Raw genomic sequence first — 20,710 nt, 5'->3', positions numbered from 1 at the left:
CATAAGTCTCTTTGGTAGAATGTGCAAACATATTCTAGAGCCATGTGCCCCCATGCCCATTTTATCTTGAAATAGTAAGAGTCATTTTCTGTGATGGGTGAGCTTCAGGATCATAGATGGGCATGTCATATCATAGAAGAGGTAAAAACCAAAGGAGAGAAATACTTATGTCATAGTGAGGGTCCTCAGCTTCTGGATAAAAATATAGTGCTGGCGAGTTGAGAGTGATGAGGATATCTAGTTTTGCTTATTGGTTTGCCGAATGTCCCATGATGTTTAGGCCTGATTAAGAAGTGAAAAAAATTGGAGATGTCATTTTGATTAATCTTTGAGTTCCCACAGTGTGTTTGGCACTGACATCTGTGGGCAGCTTTGTTGCCTTCATTGCTGTGAGACACAATCAGGATAATGTAGAGCTGATTTTTCCCCCTAAAATACACACCGGAAATAACTCTCAAATCTGAGCACATTGTTCTTTTTAAAAATTGAATTTAAATGATTCAGAGGACTTTTCTATTCACAGTAATGGATTTACATAGCAAAAAACTTGTGTAATCAGTTTCTTGTGTGTTATTAATATAACATTATTATTGAAGGCCTTCTGTTAAGCTTATAGAATATGATGAAATATGCCATATTAAGCAGCTGTATTTTTTTGTGGGAAAATAAAACCTTACTTCCTTGAAAATAAAACACTTCTTGATAAGGTAGGTCAGAAACACTTTTTTGTAAAGGGCTGGATAGTAAACATTTCAACTATGTGGGCCATGTGATTTCTATTGCAACTACTGAACTCTGCCCTGTAGCACAAGAGAAGCCATAGACAATACATAAAGACGTGAGTGAGGCTGTGTTCCAATAAAACTTTATTTACGAAAGCAGCCATAGTTTATAGACCTCTAAGAATGATGATAGTTCTTTTTAAAGATCAGTATTTTCATAACACCTAATTCTAAAGCAGTTTACAACTTTTAATTCATTATACTACACTGACTCTATATCTTTATACCATTTTTACTAGTGAAAAAATGAAACACAGATTGAGTCTCAAGGTCCCCAGGCTAAGTGTTCTGTTGGGTACCCGAACTAAAATATATATTTCTTTGATTCCAGTGTGTTCTCTGTACCATACAATAGGAACACCTCTTGCAAATGGAGGTCAGCTTTTTGAGACTGTCAAACAGGGAATTAGATAAGAAAAGCTCTGAGAATAAAAGAAAGGGCTATCAGGAAACCTACTACATGCTCTCCTGAAGGAGAGGATCTCTGGCTATCTCTCAGAGCTTGGCTCTCAATTTACACACAGTTCTAACAGCTCTGCTCATCTGTTTTGTCAGATGACAGATTGGAAACAGCAAATTGCAAGTGGGGAGACTGTTAGTGGCAGGCACTCTGATAGCAGAAACGACAGCTGATGGGAAGGGAAGAGAGGCAAAGCTATGTATCCCTGCTCAAAGCTATCTTTCCTGTGCTCATGGGAAGACAATCACCAAAAAAAACGCTGACATTTTTTCCCCTATTCAGGAATCTCTTATATATGACTGCATAGGCTATGAGCAGCTTTCGGTCCGCTTCCCATGATGCCTACTGGAGAGCTGGGCTTTCTTCTCAGGCATTTCTGATTTCAGGAGGTATATTTAAGTGTATCAGTTATATCCAGGGTGGATTCCAGACCGGAGGAAATCTCAGAAACGGCCCAGGGCCTGGTGTTCAAGGGGACTAAAGTCTTTGGCCAACTAGTAGGTAGAACTTAGGGTGCATATGCATCTATTTTTATTCATGTCTTCCTGTTCTGCTCAGGTAATGTGAGCTGCGTGACCATGAGCAGGAAGCTTTACTCCTGCAGCATGGCCTGAGGACCCAGCCTCTATTCACAATATGGTTTCTGTGGGAAAACATTCTGAGTTTTAAAACAACCATCTTATAAACAGACTATTGGAACAAAGCCTATGCATATGAAATTGAGGAAGTAAGGAAGAAGATAATACATTTTAGAGTTATTTTCACCACAGGTGTTAAATTTTCTCTCTTTTAATTTCTTTTTCTTAGTGAGATTTGTAGCAGTTAGCTAGGAAATTACTCAATCTACTATGATGCTATATAAATGAAATATTTGGTCTTCCGTGGTTTTAGAATACAGTCTTAAAAAGAAAAAAATAAAACCATTAAGAAAGGTAAGATAAGGCTTGTCAACTAGTAGCTAATAGGCCGTATTTTAAGAAAATAACCAATGTTTAATTTCCTACTATGGATATGAGTTTGTTTTAATTAGAGCAAGGGATGTAGATATGTGTAGGACACAGTTTTTTAGAAATATGCTGTCATATTTTTTCCCAAAGAATAGAATCATGTGGTTAAATTCTTACTTTGCCACACCAGAATAATCACACGAGGTCACTACATGGACAAGTGATTTTCCAGTCCACACATTTTACTTGGTTGCCTTCTTTTATAAAATATAGTGTGTAAAATAAAAATTTTAAAATTCCACTAGTTACCAACTATACCATTCTGAGGGACAGTTTTGCTTGGTTTTCTCATCAAGGTCACTCCTTTGTAGATGTACGAGGAAAATGATATTGTGTCAACTGCCTTGTCAGCATGACCAGGGTATGACTTTCATTATATGCATGTTAAAGGTAGGTTTTGGGTATGCAGCATCTGAAAGGTAATAGTCTCTCCAGTATGTCATTTTCTCAAAACTACATTATTTTCCCGTAGTAGATTACAGATGGAACCCTCTTGGGATGATCGTTTTTAGAAAAGAAAAATAGGATACATTAAAGCAGAGGGTAAAATTTTCCTAAATCACCTTTTCTAAGTTCTTGTCTTCTTTATTATAATGATTCCCGATGTTATTACTCAACATGTATTTTTAGTTTACTGCCATTTTTTGATTCTTTATTTCTTCAAACTTGGCAAATGTCAACAGATTCCAGCAGTGGCTTGTTCTTGGCTTGTCCTTTGCCCGCCCACTGCCTCCATATTGTGTGTGTATGTGCAAAACAAAAGAAAAATAAATAATTGGGCCTTTATAAAAAAACTTTTGTACATCAAAAGACATTGTTAAGAATGTGAAAAGACAGAATGGGGAAAGTTATTTGCAAATCATATATATGAGAAGGGTTTAATATACAGAATATATAAAGAGCTCTTACAATACAACAAAAAGACAAGCAACCCAATTTTAAAAAGGACAAAGGACTTAAAAAGATATTTTTTCAAAGCAGATATGCAAGTGGCCAGCAAGCACACAAAAAAATCATCAACATCATTAGCCATGAGGGAAATGCAAATCAAAATCACAATGCGACACCACTTCACATTCACTAGGATGCTCATAATTAAAAAATAAAAAAAGGAAAATAAGTTTTACCAAGAACGCAGAGAAATAAGAACCATATTATATTGCCAGCGATACTATAAAATGGCACAGCCACTGCAGAAAACAGTTTGGCAGTTCCTCAAAAGTTAAACAGAATTACCGAATGAACCAGCAATTCTACTTCTAGATATAGATCCAGAGAAATGAAAACATATTCCCACACAGAAACATGCATATGAATGTTCATAGTAGCATTACCCATAATATCCCAAAGGTAGAAACAATTCAAATGTCCATCAGTAGATGAATGCATATGTAAGTTGTAGTACATACACACAATGCAATTTTATTCTACTCTACAGGTGAGATGAAGCACTGATACATGCTACAACTTGGAGGACACTTGAAAATAGTACACTAAGTGAAAAAAAAAAAACACACAAAAGATCACATATGGTATGGTTCTATATATGAAATATCCAGAATAAGCAAATCCATAGAGCTATCTGGAAAGCAGAATAGTGGTTGAAAGGAGATGAGGGGAGGGCAGAATGGGGTGCAACTGTTCTTCGGGGGTGAAGAAAAGTTTTGAAACTAGAGAGTTGGTGGTTGCACAACATTGTGAATGCACTAAATGACACTGAATTTTACACTTACAAATGGTCATTGTACATTATGTTGATTCCACCTCAATAAAAAGAAAACAGTGTAAAGAAAACATTTTTAAAAAGCAATAGAATTCTAACATTTGTTGATAATAGTCCTTATTAACAGTTGGTATATGTCCAGTGTTTTTTCCTTGTACATATTAATCTATCCAGAGACATGCTTATGTTTATTTTTATATTGTGAAAGTCTTTTGTAAGGGTTATCCAATTATTAGCTCATATTTTCATTATTAATGTAACACTCTGGAGGTATAATGGTGGAGTTAGAAGGCCATTTCCTTTCACCGGTTCTGCAATCCACAAGTCCCTTTTTAAGGGTTTGTGAATCCTAGATAAAATTAAGTATTTCTGTCTATTTGGAATGTAGGGAACAATTTACAGTGGTACTAACAATACCTGTGACTTTGTCATCAGTGCACATCACAGATATTTTCATATCACATTAGAGTTGTCACTAGTATCTTCAAATATATTTATCACTGTCATAAACTTTTAGTAAGTATATATACTTACACACTGGCTCTTATTATTTAATACATTAATAAAGAAGCATGGAAGTTTGGTTTCTAAATATTTTCATGATTGTATTTCAGTATAATTGATATCCTTTATGATCCTATGTATTTTATTAGCAATGTTTTAAATCAGTATTGTGAAAAAGAGTTCATTGGTTTCCCCAAATTGCACTTTTTCGTGGCATGGAAAAAGTTAAGAACTCCTGTTAGTCTAAGATGTTTAATGCGGTATACATAGAAATTACTCACTGGTGGTACAGTTGGGTAGTATAGGTCGATATTTGCCTTCTTTTAATACCAGCACAAAAATACCATAATAAGTTTAACCATATTTTAAACCAACATTGCATTGCTGAAGAGAGGCATATAAGCCTCGTTCTATAATTTTTAAAGTTCAATGTAAATTCTTTGTAGACACCTTAATATGTGCGTGTATGTATATATACTTACACGTGAACACATTCTCCCACCACCACCACCACCAGAGTAGTCTTCTGTAATTCCATCTAGTGAACATGAACTTCTCCAATTTGGTGAAACTATATAAATGCTAATTTGATTTTATGATTTTACAAATTTTTCAAAGAGGAAGTCCCAAGGATATAGAAAAATTCAAGAAAAAGAAAAAAAGATCTGCACAGGGGTAGTTTCTGCTGGGCTTTTTAAAATCCAGATGTCACATTGAAAGCCTATTAACAAAAGAAGCACAAGTAATTTTCTTTTCCTAAGTCTGGATTTGCTTCTTTCTCAATCCTTATTAGTTTAAATATTTGAACAATTACCTACATTTTATTACAGAACTATATATGAACGTGGTTCTATATTATTTTTAGATATTCTTGATTTTTAAAATTCTATATTATATGATTAATTTTTGCTTGTTAAAATACACACACAGAGGTATGTGTGTATGTGATGAGCTATTCAACTCCACCTTTTATAAAAATCTAGCACCTTTAATATATGTTAGGTGTGTTATTGTGGATTTCTAAGATGTCTTTGGAACATTGTGTATGTTCAGAAACATGCAAAAATCAGTATAATCTCATTCTAATGACACAAATAAATATTCTCAGCTTTAAAATTACGTTCATTAATTAATCTGCACCCTTCACTGCCTTTATTGTTTCCCTTGTAAGTTGCTGTCTTCCTGGGTTTTTCTGAAGTAAGGAAAAGACTTGGCTATAATGAGTTTTAGCTGATTCCCGCTTTTGGATAGAGGGCTGGATGGGTATGTTTGTTACCTATCTGCATTTCATGTTCTCAGAGGCTTATTCTACAGCAACAGAAGGAGGAACACATCAGGTTGGCTGCTCTCTGGCTCCTTCTTAGCTTAGCCCCTTCTGTGAGCATTTTATATGGACACTTGGAACATCAGTGGGTTTCACAGCTGCCATGTTTGGTGAAATAAACCCAAAGGAGCCATCTGCCCCTCCCCACGCTGCCTCCTTTTAATTCCCTAGCAACTTCCCAGTAGCCAGCTGCCACAGAAACCATTGGAAAAGCAAGACTCAGTGGACTGTAATGATTGTTATTCTCTGGGAAAGTAGATTCTCTGATTTGGCTGAGAGATAAAGAATATCGAATGCACTTGATTTTTCTGAGTGTATCAATAATATCCAACTTGTTCCATTAACTTACTTGCTAGGATTTGATGGGAAAGGTCTTTTGTGTTTCTAATGATGAATCAGGTGAAAACAAATATGAAGGTCAAGTCCTTGGCTTGGGAGCTGTGAGCAGAGAATTTGACTGTGGGAATATTGTCAAATTTTATCTTGTATGCTACAAAAAATGTTGGTTGCTAATCTCAGCCTTGTCAAAAAGTGGATTGGCTCACTATTTTCCTCCATCCTTTTCACATTCAAGTGCAAGCAGATTCCATTCTACTCTAGGCCCTTGTGCTAAGAATAAGAAGACAAGGGCTTTGTTTCAGCCACTTGGAAGCATCAAGTACCAGAAACTCCACTGAGGGACACAGGGTATCATCTTATAGATAGTTCATTATTTGAGCAGATACTAAGTTGTTTTCGTAAATTTAGTTAAGTGAATTGTACTTTATTTTGATAGATCAAAATTGAGAATATTTATGGGTTGAGATTCCAAAAAAAGAACAAATAAAAAGATTTGACAATTTACTTTTAATCCAATAGTTACACTGAAGGTTAACCTTCGTTAGTTATCACACTTTTTTTCAGAAGCATCAACTATAAGTCTAGTTTGAAAATCACAATGTTACAAGTTCCTTATTTTATGTCTATCATTTAAAAGTATATTCTTGTCTTCATTTCTTACAACTATGATTGTTTTCCCAAGACTGTTCCGTTAGCAAGGCTATCTCTCATCAATGATTTTATAAAAGAAGCTGCTCTTTTGATAAATCTTTAGTACATTACAATCTGATCATAGATGACATAGACAAAACAATCAGCAAAAATGAAATCAGATGACTTAGCATACCTGTATAGGTATAAGGGGAAGTGTGTGAGCAGATATCCTATATTCTGGACAACTGAACATTCTACCAACTCATCTCAGGGAATTTCTCATTTTCATTAGCTCTGGCCTCCTAGGTACCAATTATTTTGAAGGTCCTCCCTTTTTTGCCACAATTCAAAATCTAAAGAACTCTGAAAGCAGGATATTTTTAAGAAATTAGTTTGTAGTAAAGCAACAAAACCAAATCTTAACTCACATGAGGTTATTTATTACACTATGCATGTGTATATAGATGATAGATAGATAGATAGATGGATTTTTTTTTTTTTTTACTGTAGATAGGTGACATGTTTGACTACTGTCTGCTCTCTCAGACCTTGTTATAACTGTTAGCATCTTATATCTCCAAAATCTGAAAAATTCTGGATTCTAAAATCCTATGGTCCTAAATGTTTTGGCTATGGAATTGTGGGCTTCTGTATTACCTTTCTCTGTTATTCTCCCCAAAGTAATTGATAGTTTTCTACAAAATACCCTCTATACTCTGTGTCTTGTTTTCTTGCTTTTCATTTATTTAACACATTCTAATCTGATTTCTGCCAACAACGTTCCAATGGAACTGTACTTCTTGAGGTTACCTCACTGCCAAGTTCAGTTGTCATTCTCTGGGTTGCAGGTACTTGATTTGTCTGCAATCACTCTGTCATCAGTTTTTCTTTTCTCTTTCTCCACCCTCAGCCTTACATGATATTGCCTTCTGATGGCCAATAGCCACTCTTTCTCATGTTGTTCTGCATGCTTTCTCTATATTATTCTCTGGGTTTATTCTCAGTGTATTTCTTTTCCTTGGGCTGTCTTATCAACACAGATGGTGTGGGTGAGGCGGGGGGAGAGAGAAAAAGAAAGAGAGAGATTGTTGTAAAATATACATAACATTAAATTTTAACTATTTTTAAGTGCACACATCAGTGGCATTAAATATATTCACATTGTTGGGCAACCGTCACCACCATCCATCTCTGGAACTTTTTCAGCTTCCCAGAATAAAACTCTGTACCCATTGAACAATAAGTCCCCATTCCTCCCTCCCCTTAGCCCTTGGCAACCACAATTATACTTTCTGTCTCTATTAATTTGACTGCTCTAGATTCCTCGTGTAAGTGAGGTCATACAGTGTTTGTCCTTTTGTGATTGGCTTATTTCACTTAGCATAATGTTCTCAAGGTTCTCTGGTATTATAGAATGTGTCAGAAATTCCTATTTAAGTCTGAACAATATTCCATTTTGTGTATACTACATTTTTAAAATCTATTCATCCATTGATTGACGCTTGAGTTGCTTCCACCTTTTGACTACTGTGAATGATGCTGCTATGAACATAGATGTATAAATATCTTTTTAAGACCTTGTTTTCAGTTCTTTTGAGTACAAACCCAGAAGCCAACCTATCTATTTTGTAAGGCTCCTTCCATGACATAAGGTATACTAACCACCTAGAGGAAGTTGCAGTAGATGATAAACTACAGGAACAGTGATGATGGTGAGAAGAATTAGATAAATGCTCTAACTAAAGAAGAAAAAGGAAATGGTTCTGTAATGTTAAGAACCCACCGAAGACCACTGGAACCTATGTAACTATTCCATGACATAGGGCCAGATGGGTTGGGACCTTCATCATCTTTTACATGAACTACTGAAAATTTTCCTAACCGATTACCTTGCTATTCAAACCCTTTCTTCATTTCTCTTCTTAGTAGTGCCAGACTAACATTACATACTTTAAACTCAGCCATGAACACGCCACTCCTCATGGTATAAGGTGGAAATGTATAACTCCACTGCAGGGCATTACCATCCCTTCCTAGCTTTCCCCTAATCACTCTCCTAACCATAGCATACACAAATACCTGGAAACTTAAATCCTTTCTGAACCTGTTTCTTTGCTGTATTGTTTTAATTAAGAATTAAATGAGCTATAGGAAGTACTAAGCAAAGCACTTTGCACTTAAAAGTATTCCGTGGTAGTTAATGGCAGTTTTGATGATAATGATGATAGAAGGATGAGAAAAGAATATATATAGCTTACCTATGATTCCTTCTGAAGTAATTGAGGGCTAAAAATGGCATTTTTTAAATATAGATATGATTGTTCAATCACTGGCTATTTAGTGAATATCTTTATGATTTCTACTACACAGAAAATGAGGGTAGGAGAAGGGGTTATAAAAAGTATGAAATGTCCAACCCGGTTCACATTTATTTTTTGTGATTTTATGCACTTGGGTATTTAGTTCAGTTTTGTTTTGTTTTTGAGAGGCAGGACTTTCACATGCAAAATCGTGAAAAAAGAATTAAAGGCTTGAGGTCTAAATCTGTGGTCCAAAGTAAAAGTACTTCCACAAGTTCTAATTGTATTAATTTCCTGTTGCTGTGTAAAAATTTACAAGTTTAGCAGCTTAAAATAACACCCATTTATTACCTCAGAGTTCTGTATAGAGGTCTAGGGGAGCTCAGTTCGGGTGTCTGCTAGGGTCTCACGAGGCCAAAATCAAGGTGTCAGCCAACCTGACTCTTAACTGGAAGCTCTGGGGAAGATTTACTTCCAAGCTTGTGAAGGCCCTTGGCACAATTTAATCTTTATGGTTGTAGGTCTGAGATCTTTGCTATCGGTCTGTCAGCTAGCTGTCACTCTCAGCTCCGAGCGGGCACCCGGATCCTTGTACAAAACCTCCTCCATCTTCAATGCCAGTAATGGCACTTTGAATCTTTCTCATGCTTTAAATCTCTGACTTTCTATTCTTCCACCAGTTGGAGAAAACTCTGCTTTTAAGGGGCTCACCTAATTAGACCTGGCCCACCCGAGTTACCTCCCTGTTTTAAGGTCAGCTGATTAGAAGCCCTAATTATATTCTCTTTTTTGTTAAGGAACAATATAAACACTGGAGAGCTATCCCATCATTTTTAATAGGAAGGAATCACATAAAGATGAGGGTCATTGGGGATTATTTTTAAAATCCTGCCTATTATATTGGTGCCCAGATAGGATAGTTTCTGGGGTCTCCCATGGATATGTGAGTCCATAGCACAGAATAAAAAGATGAGAGAAGACTTTGGGGTCATTAGGTGTAAAAACCTGGTATGAAGTTTTGCAAGTTCCACTGCCATGTCCCAAGGGGAAACTGATTGCAGTTAAAATGTTTTGTTCTTCTACCTCAGCCATATGCAAAATGGCGATTTTACATACGACTTCACCCCCATCCAGCACCTTATTAAGGAGACTGTGCCCCAATTTTTCTTTTTCCAATTCTCTTTCTCTTTCCAGGCAAAATTCCAGATCGACTCAGTAAGGTATTTACCCAATTAAATTGACACCAGAGTGACAAAGTAATTAATACAGTCAAATCTTCAGGATATTATATCCCCTAAGGAAGTTAATTTTCAACCAAGACCATAGAGGGAAAATAATTTCTATTTTTGAAATATTTTAAAATTTACAAATAAGCATGTGTGGTATAAAAATTCAAACAATAGAGAATGAATGACATTTTCAATATTTAGAAGCAGTACTATCTTAATGTTTTGTATATAATAGGTAATTAAAAACAATATATTCTTTACTTCATAATACAGAAACACTTTTCTGTAAACATTCACCTCTTAAATTGGTTATAAATTGTATTAAGTTTTAGAGTGACGTTAAAATTAAAATTTAATCATAGTAGATTCTATGATGTTAGCACATGTTTAAGAAGATATGCGACAAGTAAATGCCTTATAAAGAAAACCCTAGTTTAAAATTAATGCATTATTTGTATTTCTTATATATCAACAACTTTAAAACTCTGTGTGTTTTGATCTTTTTTCTTTCACCCCACCCCCACCCCTTTATTGTTTTTCTGGAGGTCAATGGTCAGAATTAGACGTAAGGGTTGAATGTGGCCCAGCTGATAAATCCCAGTGTTGCTCTGAATGTGCTGGAGGCGGTGGCAGACCTGGAGTTAAAGGTCACTGTGGTCAGGGACTTTGTAAAAATGTATTCTATATACCCTTAAGGTATTTAAGGTTGATGTGAAGCCAATCCTGAATTTGCTATCATACTAAGGCCTTTAGTATGATACAAAATGAGCCGCATCCTCAACAATTTATTTTACAGCTGAATTTATTATATTCAGATATATGTAGGAATGAAGTTATATGCCTTTATGCCTAATTTAATATTTTCAGAGTCATTCTCTTTCTCCACCCTTCCATTATTTTCTAGTTAGCTAAGTTTGACACCTCCAGGATCTCCTGTCCCTGGTCAGAACCCCTATCAGTTATACATTTTCTGGAGTAAGATGCAGTAACTGTGAAATGGTTTTGTTAGAAAGGGGGCACCAGGTCGATCTCCATACACTTCTCTGAGCAAAGCAATGAACTTCATGTGTAACTGAAGATAAATGATAAATCTTACAACAGACCCAGTGGTCAAATATTTTTATATGTGGAATTTGATTATAGCTGCCAGACAGGTGTTTTGTTGAAACCTAATTTTAGGAATTTGACTACAAAATGTGTTAGTAAGGCCATTTTTTTTTAGACTATTCTGTTTTAGAGTCATTTTGAAATATAACCGTCCTCTTAATCATCGCCCAATATTATGGGAGATTTATTTAAAAAATGCCTGCCTGATGTAGAAAAAAGACCTAACTATATAATGTTCTTGCTGTTGAGTTCATGTAAGTAAAATTTATATTATTGCTAGTCACACAATAGGAATTATTTACCAAACTTCAATTTTTTTTTACAATCCCATAAGCAGAATATTTAATTGAAAATGTTTTATTTTTGTTAAACAAATTGTTTAAAATTTATTGGTTTACAATGTATATGATTTTAGGGAGTTGGGAGAATTTTATGTTCCTGTAGTAATGCAATTTCTGTAGGAAAAGTAACATGAGTTATAGTAAGTTATTTACTGTCTCAAATTAAATTATTTAAGTATAATTTTTTTGTTAAAATGTTTTTGTGAAATGTGATAAATGTTCATCCATTTGGATATTGTTTTTGAATCTTAATTTACTCCTGATTATTTGTAGATGGATTCACTAAGTGACTATGATTTCTTTTTTAACCATTTCTGTCCCATTGAGATAGTAGCAATTGCTTTTTCTACAGACTTAGCAAACATAATTGTTAAGTTGCGCGACGGAATTTATCTGTCTAGGCCTTTTAAATATATAACTTAAAGCTATTTATTAATTGATAGTATGCTATGATAATTTTATTGACTTTGAAAAGAAGTTTATATAGAAGACAGCAAATATTAACATATGGGCAAATTACAAGAGAAATAAAATTAAGGAGGCAACTTCTGGTTATTTGGAAGGGAATCGAAATAGACTATTACTACTCCTTTCTTTTCTTCATGTAGATATTCGAGTCTATTATACCATAAGGTATATTTTATCACCTAAAAAATGTTTCTCTACCATCTGCCTTGCTCTTCTATCAAAATTGAAGGCAGCATCCTTCATGGTATATGTCTTGCTTTAAGATAGCTTAATACTTCAAAATCAGATTTCGTAACAGGCACATTACAAAATGATTATTTTTCCTATTTAAAAACTAAACAAAAAACTGTATGTGTCCTATAAATATTGACAATCCCAAGGCATTTAAAATACAGCTGTATTTTTAGTAACATACTAATTTATAACAGTGTCTGAATCTTTCTCCTTTCTTTTTTATGTACAGAAACTGCTAAAGGTTTTATGCTGGTCTCTTGAAACATCTCAGTCCAAATTTTCTTGGTGATGGCTTTCTTTCGCTGGGATTTAATCCTCACCCATCTGCCGATAATGCTTAAGCTTTTGTCTCTCTGTTCTGATCTCTACCTGGAACTCTATATACATGTTAACTTTGCATGTCTCTTTAGATATCTTCAAACTTGGCCTTCACCATAGTAGAAACATAGCTTCTGTCCCTTCTCTATTAGGGTCCTTTAAGTATCTAGCAAGCTGTGAAAGCCAAGTGAAATAGGTTTTACTGGAAAGAAGTATTTATTATAAAGGATTCAGGGGGTGTATTGTAGAGATCTCAGGGGCGGTAGTCCTTAGGAAAGGATTAATTTAAAAACAACTAAAAAGCTGAAGCCCTCTGTCCCTCGTGGCCTCCCCCTCTCCCTGTTTACTTCCTTTCTCCATCCTTCCTTCTCCCTCCCTCCGCATCTCTGTCTCTCACTCTGCATTTTCTCATTTTTTTTTTCTCTGTAGACTAGCATTTTCTGTTCCTCAGTCCATGGGACGAGAAATGGCTCCTTCACAGGTCAAGTTAACATGTCACGTTCAGGAACTGGCTTGCTGGTTCCAATTCCATATTCTTGGGGCCTCGGGAATGACCTGGCAGCATAACTGAGAGTGGGACAGGCACGGACGTGTGAATACTACTTTTCCTCGTTTTTGCCCCTCCTGGGCTCTAGGGTTGAAATTTATAATGGGTGTGGTCTGGCATTAACACCTGTCACATTGAGACCTTGGTATACTCTGATAATTACATAGCCACCTCCTTCCACTGCTACAGGGAAAGGATAAAATTTAATTTATTCATTCGGTGAGCATGTCTTGAGCCCTGCTTTGTATCAAGCTCATAGAAAATATACTTGCCAAAAAGAATTTAGCATGTGGTAGGGAGGCAGCCCTGAATTTAAGCAAGCAAATAAAAATATACGAATCACAAATGTGTTAAGTTCTGTAAAGTGAAAAAGCTATGATAGAAAACAACGCAAGATAGGAGAAATATTTGCTTTAGAAAGGCCACTCTGAGGAGGTGAGATTTTAAGCTAATACTTGGAGAGATGGAACTAGCAGTAAAGGATTTATTTTTCAGGGATCTTTAAAAAAAATTAATTTGTGAGCAATGGGAGGATGACATAGGAGGAAGCAGGGGCGAGAATGTGACTCGTAGGTCAAGGATATGGGATTTAATACTAAGTGTAGCCATAGTAAAAAATCATTAGCCATATAATCCATTAAGAAGTATTTATCTAGCCTCTAATTTATGCCAGACTTCAGTCTGGTTTGCTGAAGAGGATTAAAAAATAAGTCAAATTTATAATCCTCCTCAGATTTTGATTATAACCTAGCCTGAGAAACGAGGCTGATTGAGGAGGTTCAAGTCCCAGTTAGGAGACAGGAGGCAGCCCACACTGGCCTTGTACCCAATGACCTTGGGCTCAGTTGTCAGACAGAATCCCAGAGCCACAGAGCCATGAAGGTTTGTTAAACTGCTCAGAAGGGGCCAAGTAAGAACCTGTCATATGTCAGAGCTGGGCTATCATGTAGCTCAGCACTCACTATATCCTACAACCTTCTATGCCTTTTAAAATATCTGCTCAGTGTAATCCTCACAGTAACCCTCTGAGGTAAGAATTATTATTATCCTCATTGCACAGATGAGTAAAGTGAGACACAAATATAAAATGGCTTGCCCAAGGCCACACGACAGGTAAGGTAAAACCAGAACTTGAGTGCAAGGTAGGGTGGTACTGAGTCTGCTCTTATCTACCATGCAGTGAAGTCTACTGTCTGTCAGCCTTGACAGAGACAGAGGACTATGGTTAGGCACAAGGTTGCAAAGGGAGTCATTGAGAAAGTCTTGGTTTTAAAAAAATGTGATTAGGTATGCTGCAGGGTGTGTTGAACTGGCGGTGAAAGCCAGATATACAAGTGGAAATATTGTAGATGTGGGCCTGCAACCAGAATCTTGGCTGATGCTTAAATATCTATGCACTGGCTTTTGAGGAATAGGTGAGAACTGCTTTGAATGCTTGCCAGTGCCTCTTTCTTTCACTTTCTGTTAGGATGTTAATTGTTCTAAATTCTCTTTTCTTATTATTGGCTCCATTCTCTAATGTACTATTATATAGTTTAGGATAAAACAAATTATATCAAAACTCATATTAATAAAATAATAGAAAAAATGCAAGATGTTTATTGGAAAGCATTTTATACAATGAAGAGTTTACTTTTGGGCAATTTTGTATTATTTTTTTGTACAACATTTTATTAGAGTTGCAAAGGTACTCCTGGGACCTCTTTGGGGTCATACCCTCCTTCCTAGTTGACTGTTTTTGTTGTTGACTCTCAACAATTTTATTATATTCCTGAAGTTATGTAAATTTCATAATTTTAGGGATATATTTAAAGGAACCTTCTGCACTGGGAGTGATGTATTATGGTGTATTAATCAGGGTCCAATGAGAGAGAAATGACCAGTAATTTGAACAGAGAAAATTTAACATAAAGAACTACTCTCACAAAGAATTTGGATACCAGAGATTGATTAATAAGAACTAAAGAACACAGGAAAAGCAGATTTAAAGAGCAAGCACTACCCATAGAGCTGAGATAGGCTGCCTGAGGAAAAGGTTTCCCAGAGAGCTAAGATCCTGACCTTACTGGAGAGAGGTCAAAGCTGTGCTCATTGGATAGTGGAGAAGCTGTGGTGTGGTGTGGTGTGGTAAATCTTACCAGAAATATGCCCTCTATGTTACTAGAGAAAGCTATTTACAACGAGATGTCTCCCTAGAGGCACTCTGTTACAAAACCATCCCAGGGCACGCTGCTGTCTGCTAGGTGCTGCTGGCTGTTGTGCACTGCAGGAGCCTGGTCCTGGGGAAGCCACCCACTCTGCTGCAATAGAGCATCCCAGAACTGAAAAGAAAAAGCCTTTTCTTCTACCAGGTCTTTCCAGAAACTTTTATCCACATAGATTAACATCACAGCAGCTGTGAAAAGAAAAATATTTTATTTCCATAGCAGGCAGCGAAAGGTGGATTTGGAACCGAGTCAATAAATTAACAACTGGCACACATGGGAATCTCTGTCTATTCACAGCCAGGGTTTTGACCAAGGGTTTTCAAAAGCTGTTGTTCTGAACTTATTAGAAAATCAACTTATTATTTTCAATGCGTAATTTATTTATTTGTCTCTGGTAATTTTTAAAGAAATTGACTTACTATAACTACTCCTTATATCACATTTTTGCTTCAACCAGTTCTTTGAAACAAAATAACCTATTTTTTGAGTATTTTATAATTAACATGATGGAAACTATTGTTCATAAAACCATGTGTCCAATATTTTGTTAGAATGGGAGATTTTCAGTTTGGAGTGTTACTTTAAATATTATAACAAATTAGTTTTCTGATGTTTCTTGCCTCTGCACTAGCATTAAATTTTAAGTAAGCTCCAAGTGGAACAGGATTGAGTTTTTTACCGTATGTTGCCAACATCCCACACAGTGAATAGCATGTAGATGCTGAGCTGATTAGTTATCTGTGCACGAATGAAAATGGATTCCAGCTGCTCAAGATTGTACGTAAACTATTTTTGTTACTGAAAAATACAAGGAATATAAGAAATAGTTGTGTTTGTAGTAGACATTAGGTACAGAATAGGATATATGAATATATAAAACATAGTATAAGGAGCATATGTATTAAAATATAACAAATTATTTCCCAAGATTCCCAGTATCTTTTAAAAATATCATAGTTTGAGGAAACAGAAAACCTAGGAGAAGAAAATATCCATGATGATACCATATTCAAAGAGAAATTCCTCATAAAGGCAGTGAATTTTACCAGATGTCTCGGTTACAAGTTCTGGAATGTGGTTATATTCAGAAAGTGATAATAACTATTCTTTGGTTTGAGAATCTCTTCTTATTGTCATCCTTGAGAGAAAAGATTTTCTTGATGTTGCTGCCAACTTCATTTATTAAAGACATCAATCTTGAAAGAAAAGGAAGCCTAGTCAAACAACATTTATTATGTTTTATATGTTAAAGATGTTAATGTTATAATGGAAAAATACATTGTTAAGAAACTAGAGTCTAAATTTTTGCCCAGTATATTAGCATTGTAGTTGTTACTGATTCAGAATCTGAAGCACCAACTAATGGTAGTTTAGTTGCTGTAAAGGAAAGATATAAATGAGAAGAGGGGAAATAAGGATTAGATAGTCAGAAGCTTCAAATCTCTCCACCCGTTTAAAGACATAATGGTGTAAAATCATTTCTTACTGTAATTACTTTAAATTGATATTTTTCTTAATTTTATCACTAAGAACGGTCATTTTCTTTCTTAGCAAATAGTACAACTATGTCTTTTTCATTGATAGGAAAAGTATAATATGAAATGAAGTCAGATTGTAGGTCAAGTTAATTTTCCTTAGCTTCTTTAGTTAGTAGGATATATTTTATATATTTAATATGGTATAAAGAATGTATATGAATTCGTAACTGATATGAGATAATGGTCATGGTTAATTCACATGTATTGAGATTTCACTGAGTATATGACATTGTATTTCATAAAAACACTAACTCATTGTGAATTGTTTTCTGATACTTTTGCTGTTATATACTTGTTTCTTTTAACTTTAAATTAAACTTGCCAGCACCTTGAAATTCTGAAACTGCAAGAATAGCAAAGAAGACGGCAAAATAATTTTTTTTCCCTTCTAATAATGTAAGAAATAAAGGCCAAAGGTTTTAACAGCTACAATACCAGCAATAGCAACAACAAAACGCTAGAGTGGCCTGCACTCATGAAGCTGTGAAAGTACTTGAGTGAGGGAGGTATTGATACAAAACGTCTGTATTCTTACTTGCCCTATCCACTTAAATGATATATTACAAGTAGAAACCTTTTAAGCCAGAAACTCAAGCAAAGCACTGTGGATTCTCTGTTGTTTGAGAGTTGGAACACTAGGGGACAGCACTAAAATATTGCATAGTTTTTTGTCTTTGATCACTTGCATACTGTATAATAAGTACAAGATTTTACTGTTAAAGACTATTGAATGCCCTGTTGATTTTAGTGGATGCACAAAGAGAAAGCACAAAGAGAAAGATGAGCTTTTCAAGTCCATAATTTCAGCCTTTGGTGAGACCATGATTTGAATAATTTAGAGCAAGCCCTCAGGCTGTTTTTTGGTTGCAAGAAGATAGTGAGGCATGATAACTTACAGAACTGTGATTTTTCTGTTAAAAGTGTTTTGTTCTTTTCACTCTTTTGGGGTAAATATTTCTCATAAATATTTATTTCTAATCTTGTTTTTCAGGTACTTTGGAAAGACATGAAACAGGAGAAAGAGCAAGAATTATTCTTAATTGTGATGATTCACAGTTTCTAAAGCCTGAATCTGTACTTTCAGTTGCCTCAGAGACACCCAAGCACAAAAGTGTAGAACCAAGATCCTCCAGCTCTTACCAGTTTGGGCCAGTACCTTGCCCTGGTCTGCAGGTGGAGCCTTCATGTAAGGTAGGTTCAAATCAAGCTGCTGCTTACAAATATCATTAACCCTGACTAAGAAGTAGTATGCCTTCATAAACACATAACAATTAACCCCAGCACAAAAACTAGAACTTAGATATGATCACCTCTGTCAGACATATCCACCAAGTGATCTTGGGTGAATCAGGATAAATTTTTGAGTGATTATTATTCTTGGTATAACATTCTTTTTGATAAAATAGGTTTTAGCTTATCGAAATTGAGCCAATTTTATAATAACTTTTGAACCCTAGATAGTTTTCCATGGAGAGAAAGAAAAAACCTCCATTCTGTAGTCTGAATCTTTTTTTTTTTTTTTAGTTAAGAGTATTTGGCCTTTTTTTCTAATGAGAATTACAAATAAACCAAAAATGTGTCAGAAAAACTGGATTATCATATGGACAATTCTTTAGATATACTCAGCATCTGAAGGCTTCCAAGCCCCAGTTTATACACAGTGATGGAGTTTACATTTATTTTCACAAACCAAGTCAACCAGCTTCACAGAAATTTGGATAAGCTTTATTATTTTTCAGTTCCAATTATGATATAGTAATTTCATTTGATTTCTTTAAGGGACTCTTCCATCTTTTTGTCATCTATACCTCCAAGTTATCTCTTCATCTTGTTATAACTATGCAATTTTTATGCATATATTTACTGTAGGATTTTTTGAAGTAAAACATTTTCATAATGTTACCTATTTTTAATGGCTAAATCATGCTGTATATATTGTGTATATACTATTACTGATATAAATTTTCTATGGCTTAATATTTGGATTACATTTTATGTTTCACTTTTATGAATAACAGCTAAAGCTTTTTTCATATTTGATATTATTTAATAGGATATCTTTCCAGAAGTGGGATTTCTAAGTCAAATTTTAGCTGATTTTAAATTACATATTTTTAACATTTTGCATATTTTGAAGATATGAAGACTGATAAAATACCATTAATAAGGAGTTTAAATAAAACTTCATTTTATCTCATGTGTACGTATATAGTTAGAAGCAAAGAAATGTGTCATCTTCAAGAAAGACCAGTTTGTGCCTCAGAATTGCAGGGTTTGGGTGGGCCACCAGCATACTGTCTTTAGCTTTTTAGGTTTAGTGACTTGATTTAGATTTTACCAATGAGGCCAAGGTTTGTCAACCCTTTGACAACTGAGTCACACTAACCAAACACCCAAGAACCAAATGTATAAGCTAGAATGATAATCATTTAATAAAACTGTTTTATATGTTCTCAAGAAGTCATGTTTTATAAAGACAGTTATAACATTCACAATTGAATATGAAAGTCATAAGACAGGAAATTGAACCACACTTATGTATTTTAAGACTGGAATAAATAAAGCCCAGTGAGTGAGCCCAGCTGACTGCCATGCATTCCCATCTTAATATGGCTTTATTGCTGTCTATTCATAATAGAATGTACATCTTATAGTGGGAATTATATGCTAGAATAGTAGATAAGAACTTGGAGATGTGTCTTGACTCATGCATGTCAGATGTCTAGGGTCTGCAGGAGGAAATCTCATTCATCAAGTGCCTACTTTACTAGTTTAATTCCCAGAAGGTAAACTGATTGCTATTTCTTTCAGTTTCTTGGAGGACCTCAGAGCTACCCTTTAGGTAGTGATAATAGTATAAATAGATTTCATTTTTTTTATATGATTTTGTTTCTTTCTTGACTCTAGGAAGCAATAAAATGCCAGGGTCTTGTTTTCCTACTCTTAGGCTGATTTCCACTTTATTTCTTAGCTGCTGCCCTTTACCTTAGATGACTACAGTTTCCAACCTTCACTCTCTACAGAGTCAGAGAATTGAATTAGGACTATCACCTCCTTTGTTCTATATGCTATTCTTCTAATATTATTGAGCTTAGTGTTAACTAGAGCTTTTTTATTTGTGCTTCTCTTAATTTATATCTTCTCCAATTATATACTTCATATCTTCATCCTCTTGGATTTAAGCCATTGAACTTGTTTTAACTTCATCTTATTTATAAATTTGATAAGTATGAGATTTCAATATTGTTTATAAATTCTCCATTTTCCTTACTATTAACATAGTAAAATGCTTTGTGAGTTTTCGCCGGAAAAAAAATCTGTTTTAAAAAGAGGATTTAAATCATACTCACTTTAGAGGTAGGAGTAATGAGGAACAATAAGCCTGTGAACTTTAGAACTAAGGTTACTCTGTTTTAGAATTTTTTGGTGTGGATTTTAGTGAGACACAAATGAAATATTTTTGAATGGTAGAATGCACTGTTTAAATAGAAGAATAGCATGTAAGGTCTGTGCAGTGAGCTCTGTGTTCGGCAATATTTGGAATTTATTAGAATGCTCTATTCGCATTTTTTCCTTGCATTTAAAGAGTGCATATAGATTTGGGGAAAGGTTTTAAAGATAACAACAACTACAATAAAACAAAAAAAAT

General features: G+C 34.9%; 1 protein-coding gene across 2 annotated transcripts in view; it reads left to right on the top strand.

Annotated features, from left to right (window-relative positions):
- WDR72 (WD repeat domain 72) overlaps positions 1-20,710 on the top strand; it is a 216,534-nt gene that overhangs the window by 65,152 nt on the left and 130,672 nt on the right. For both annotated transcript variants that reach the window (XM_023527871.1, XM_023527870.1), the window contains exon 14: positions 18,053-18,252. In XM_023527871.1, coding sequence (XP_023383639.1) covers positions 18,053-18,252 — 200 coding nt within the window. The remainder of the gene's footprint in view (positions 1-18,052; positions 18,253-20,710) is intronic.

The sequence above is a fragment of the Pteropus vampyrus genome, unplaced genomic scaffold (assembly GCF_000151845.1).
Source record: "Pteropus vampyrus isolate Shadow unplaced genomic scaffold, Pvam_2.0 Scaffold19, whole genome shotgun sequence".
In the NCBI taxonomy this organism is placed as follows: Eukaryota; Metazoa; Chordata; class Mammalia; order Chiroptera; family Pteropodidae; genus Pteropus; species Pteropus vampyrus.
Note: the sequence above shows the minus strand (reverse complement) of the source record. Positions and strands in the feature narration are given on the sequence as shown.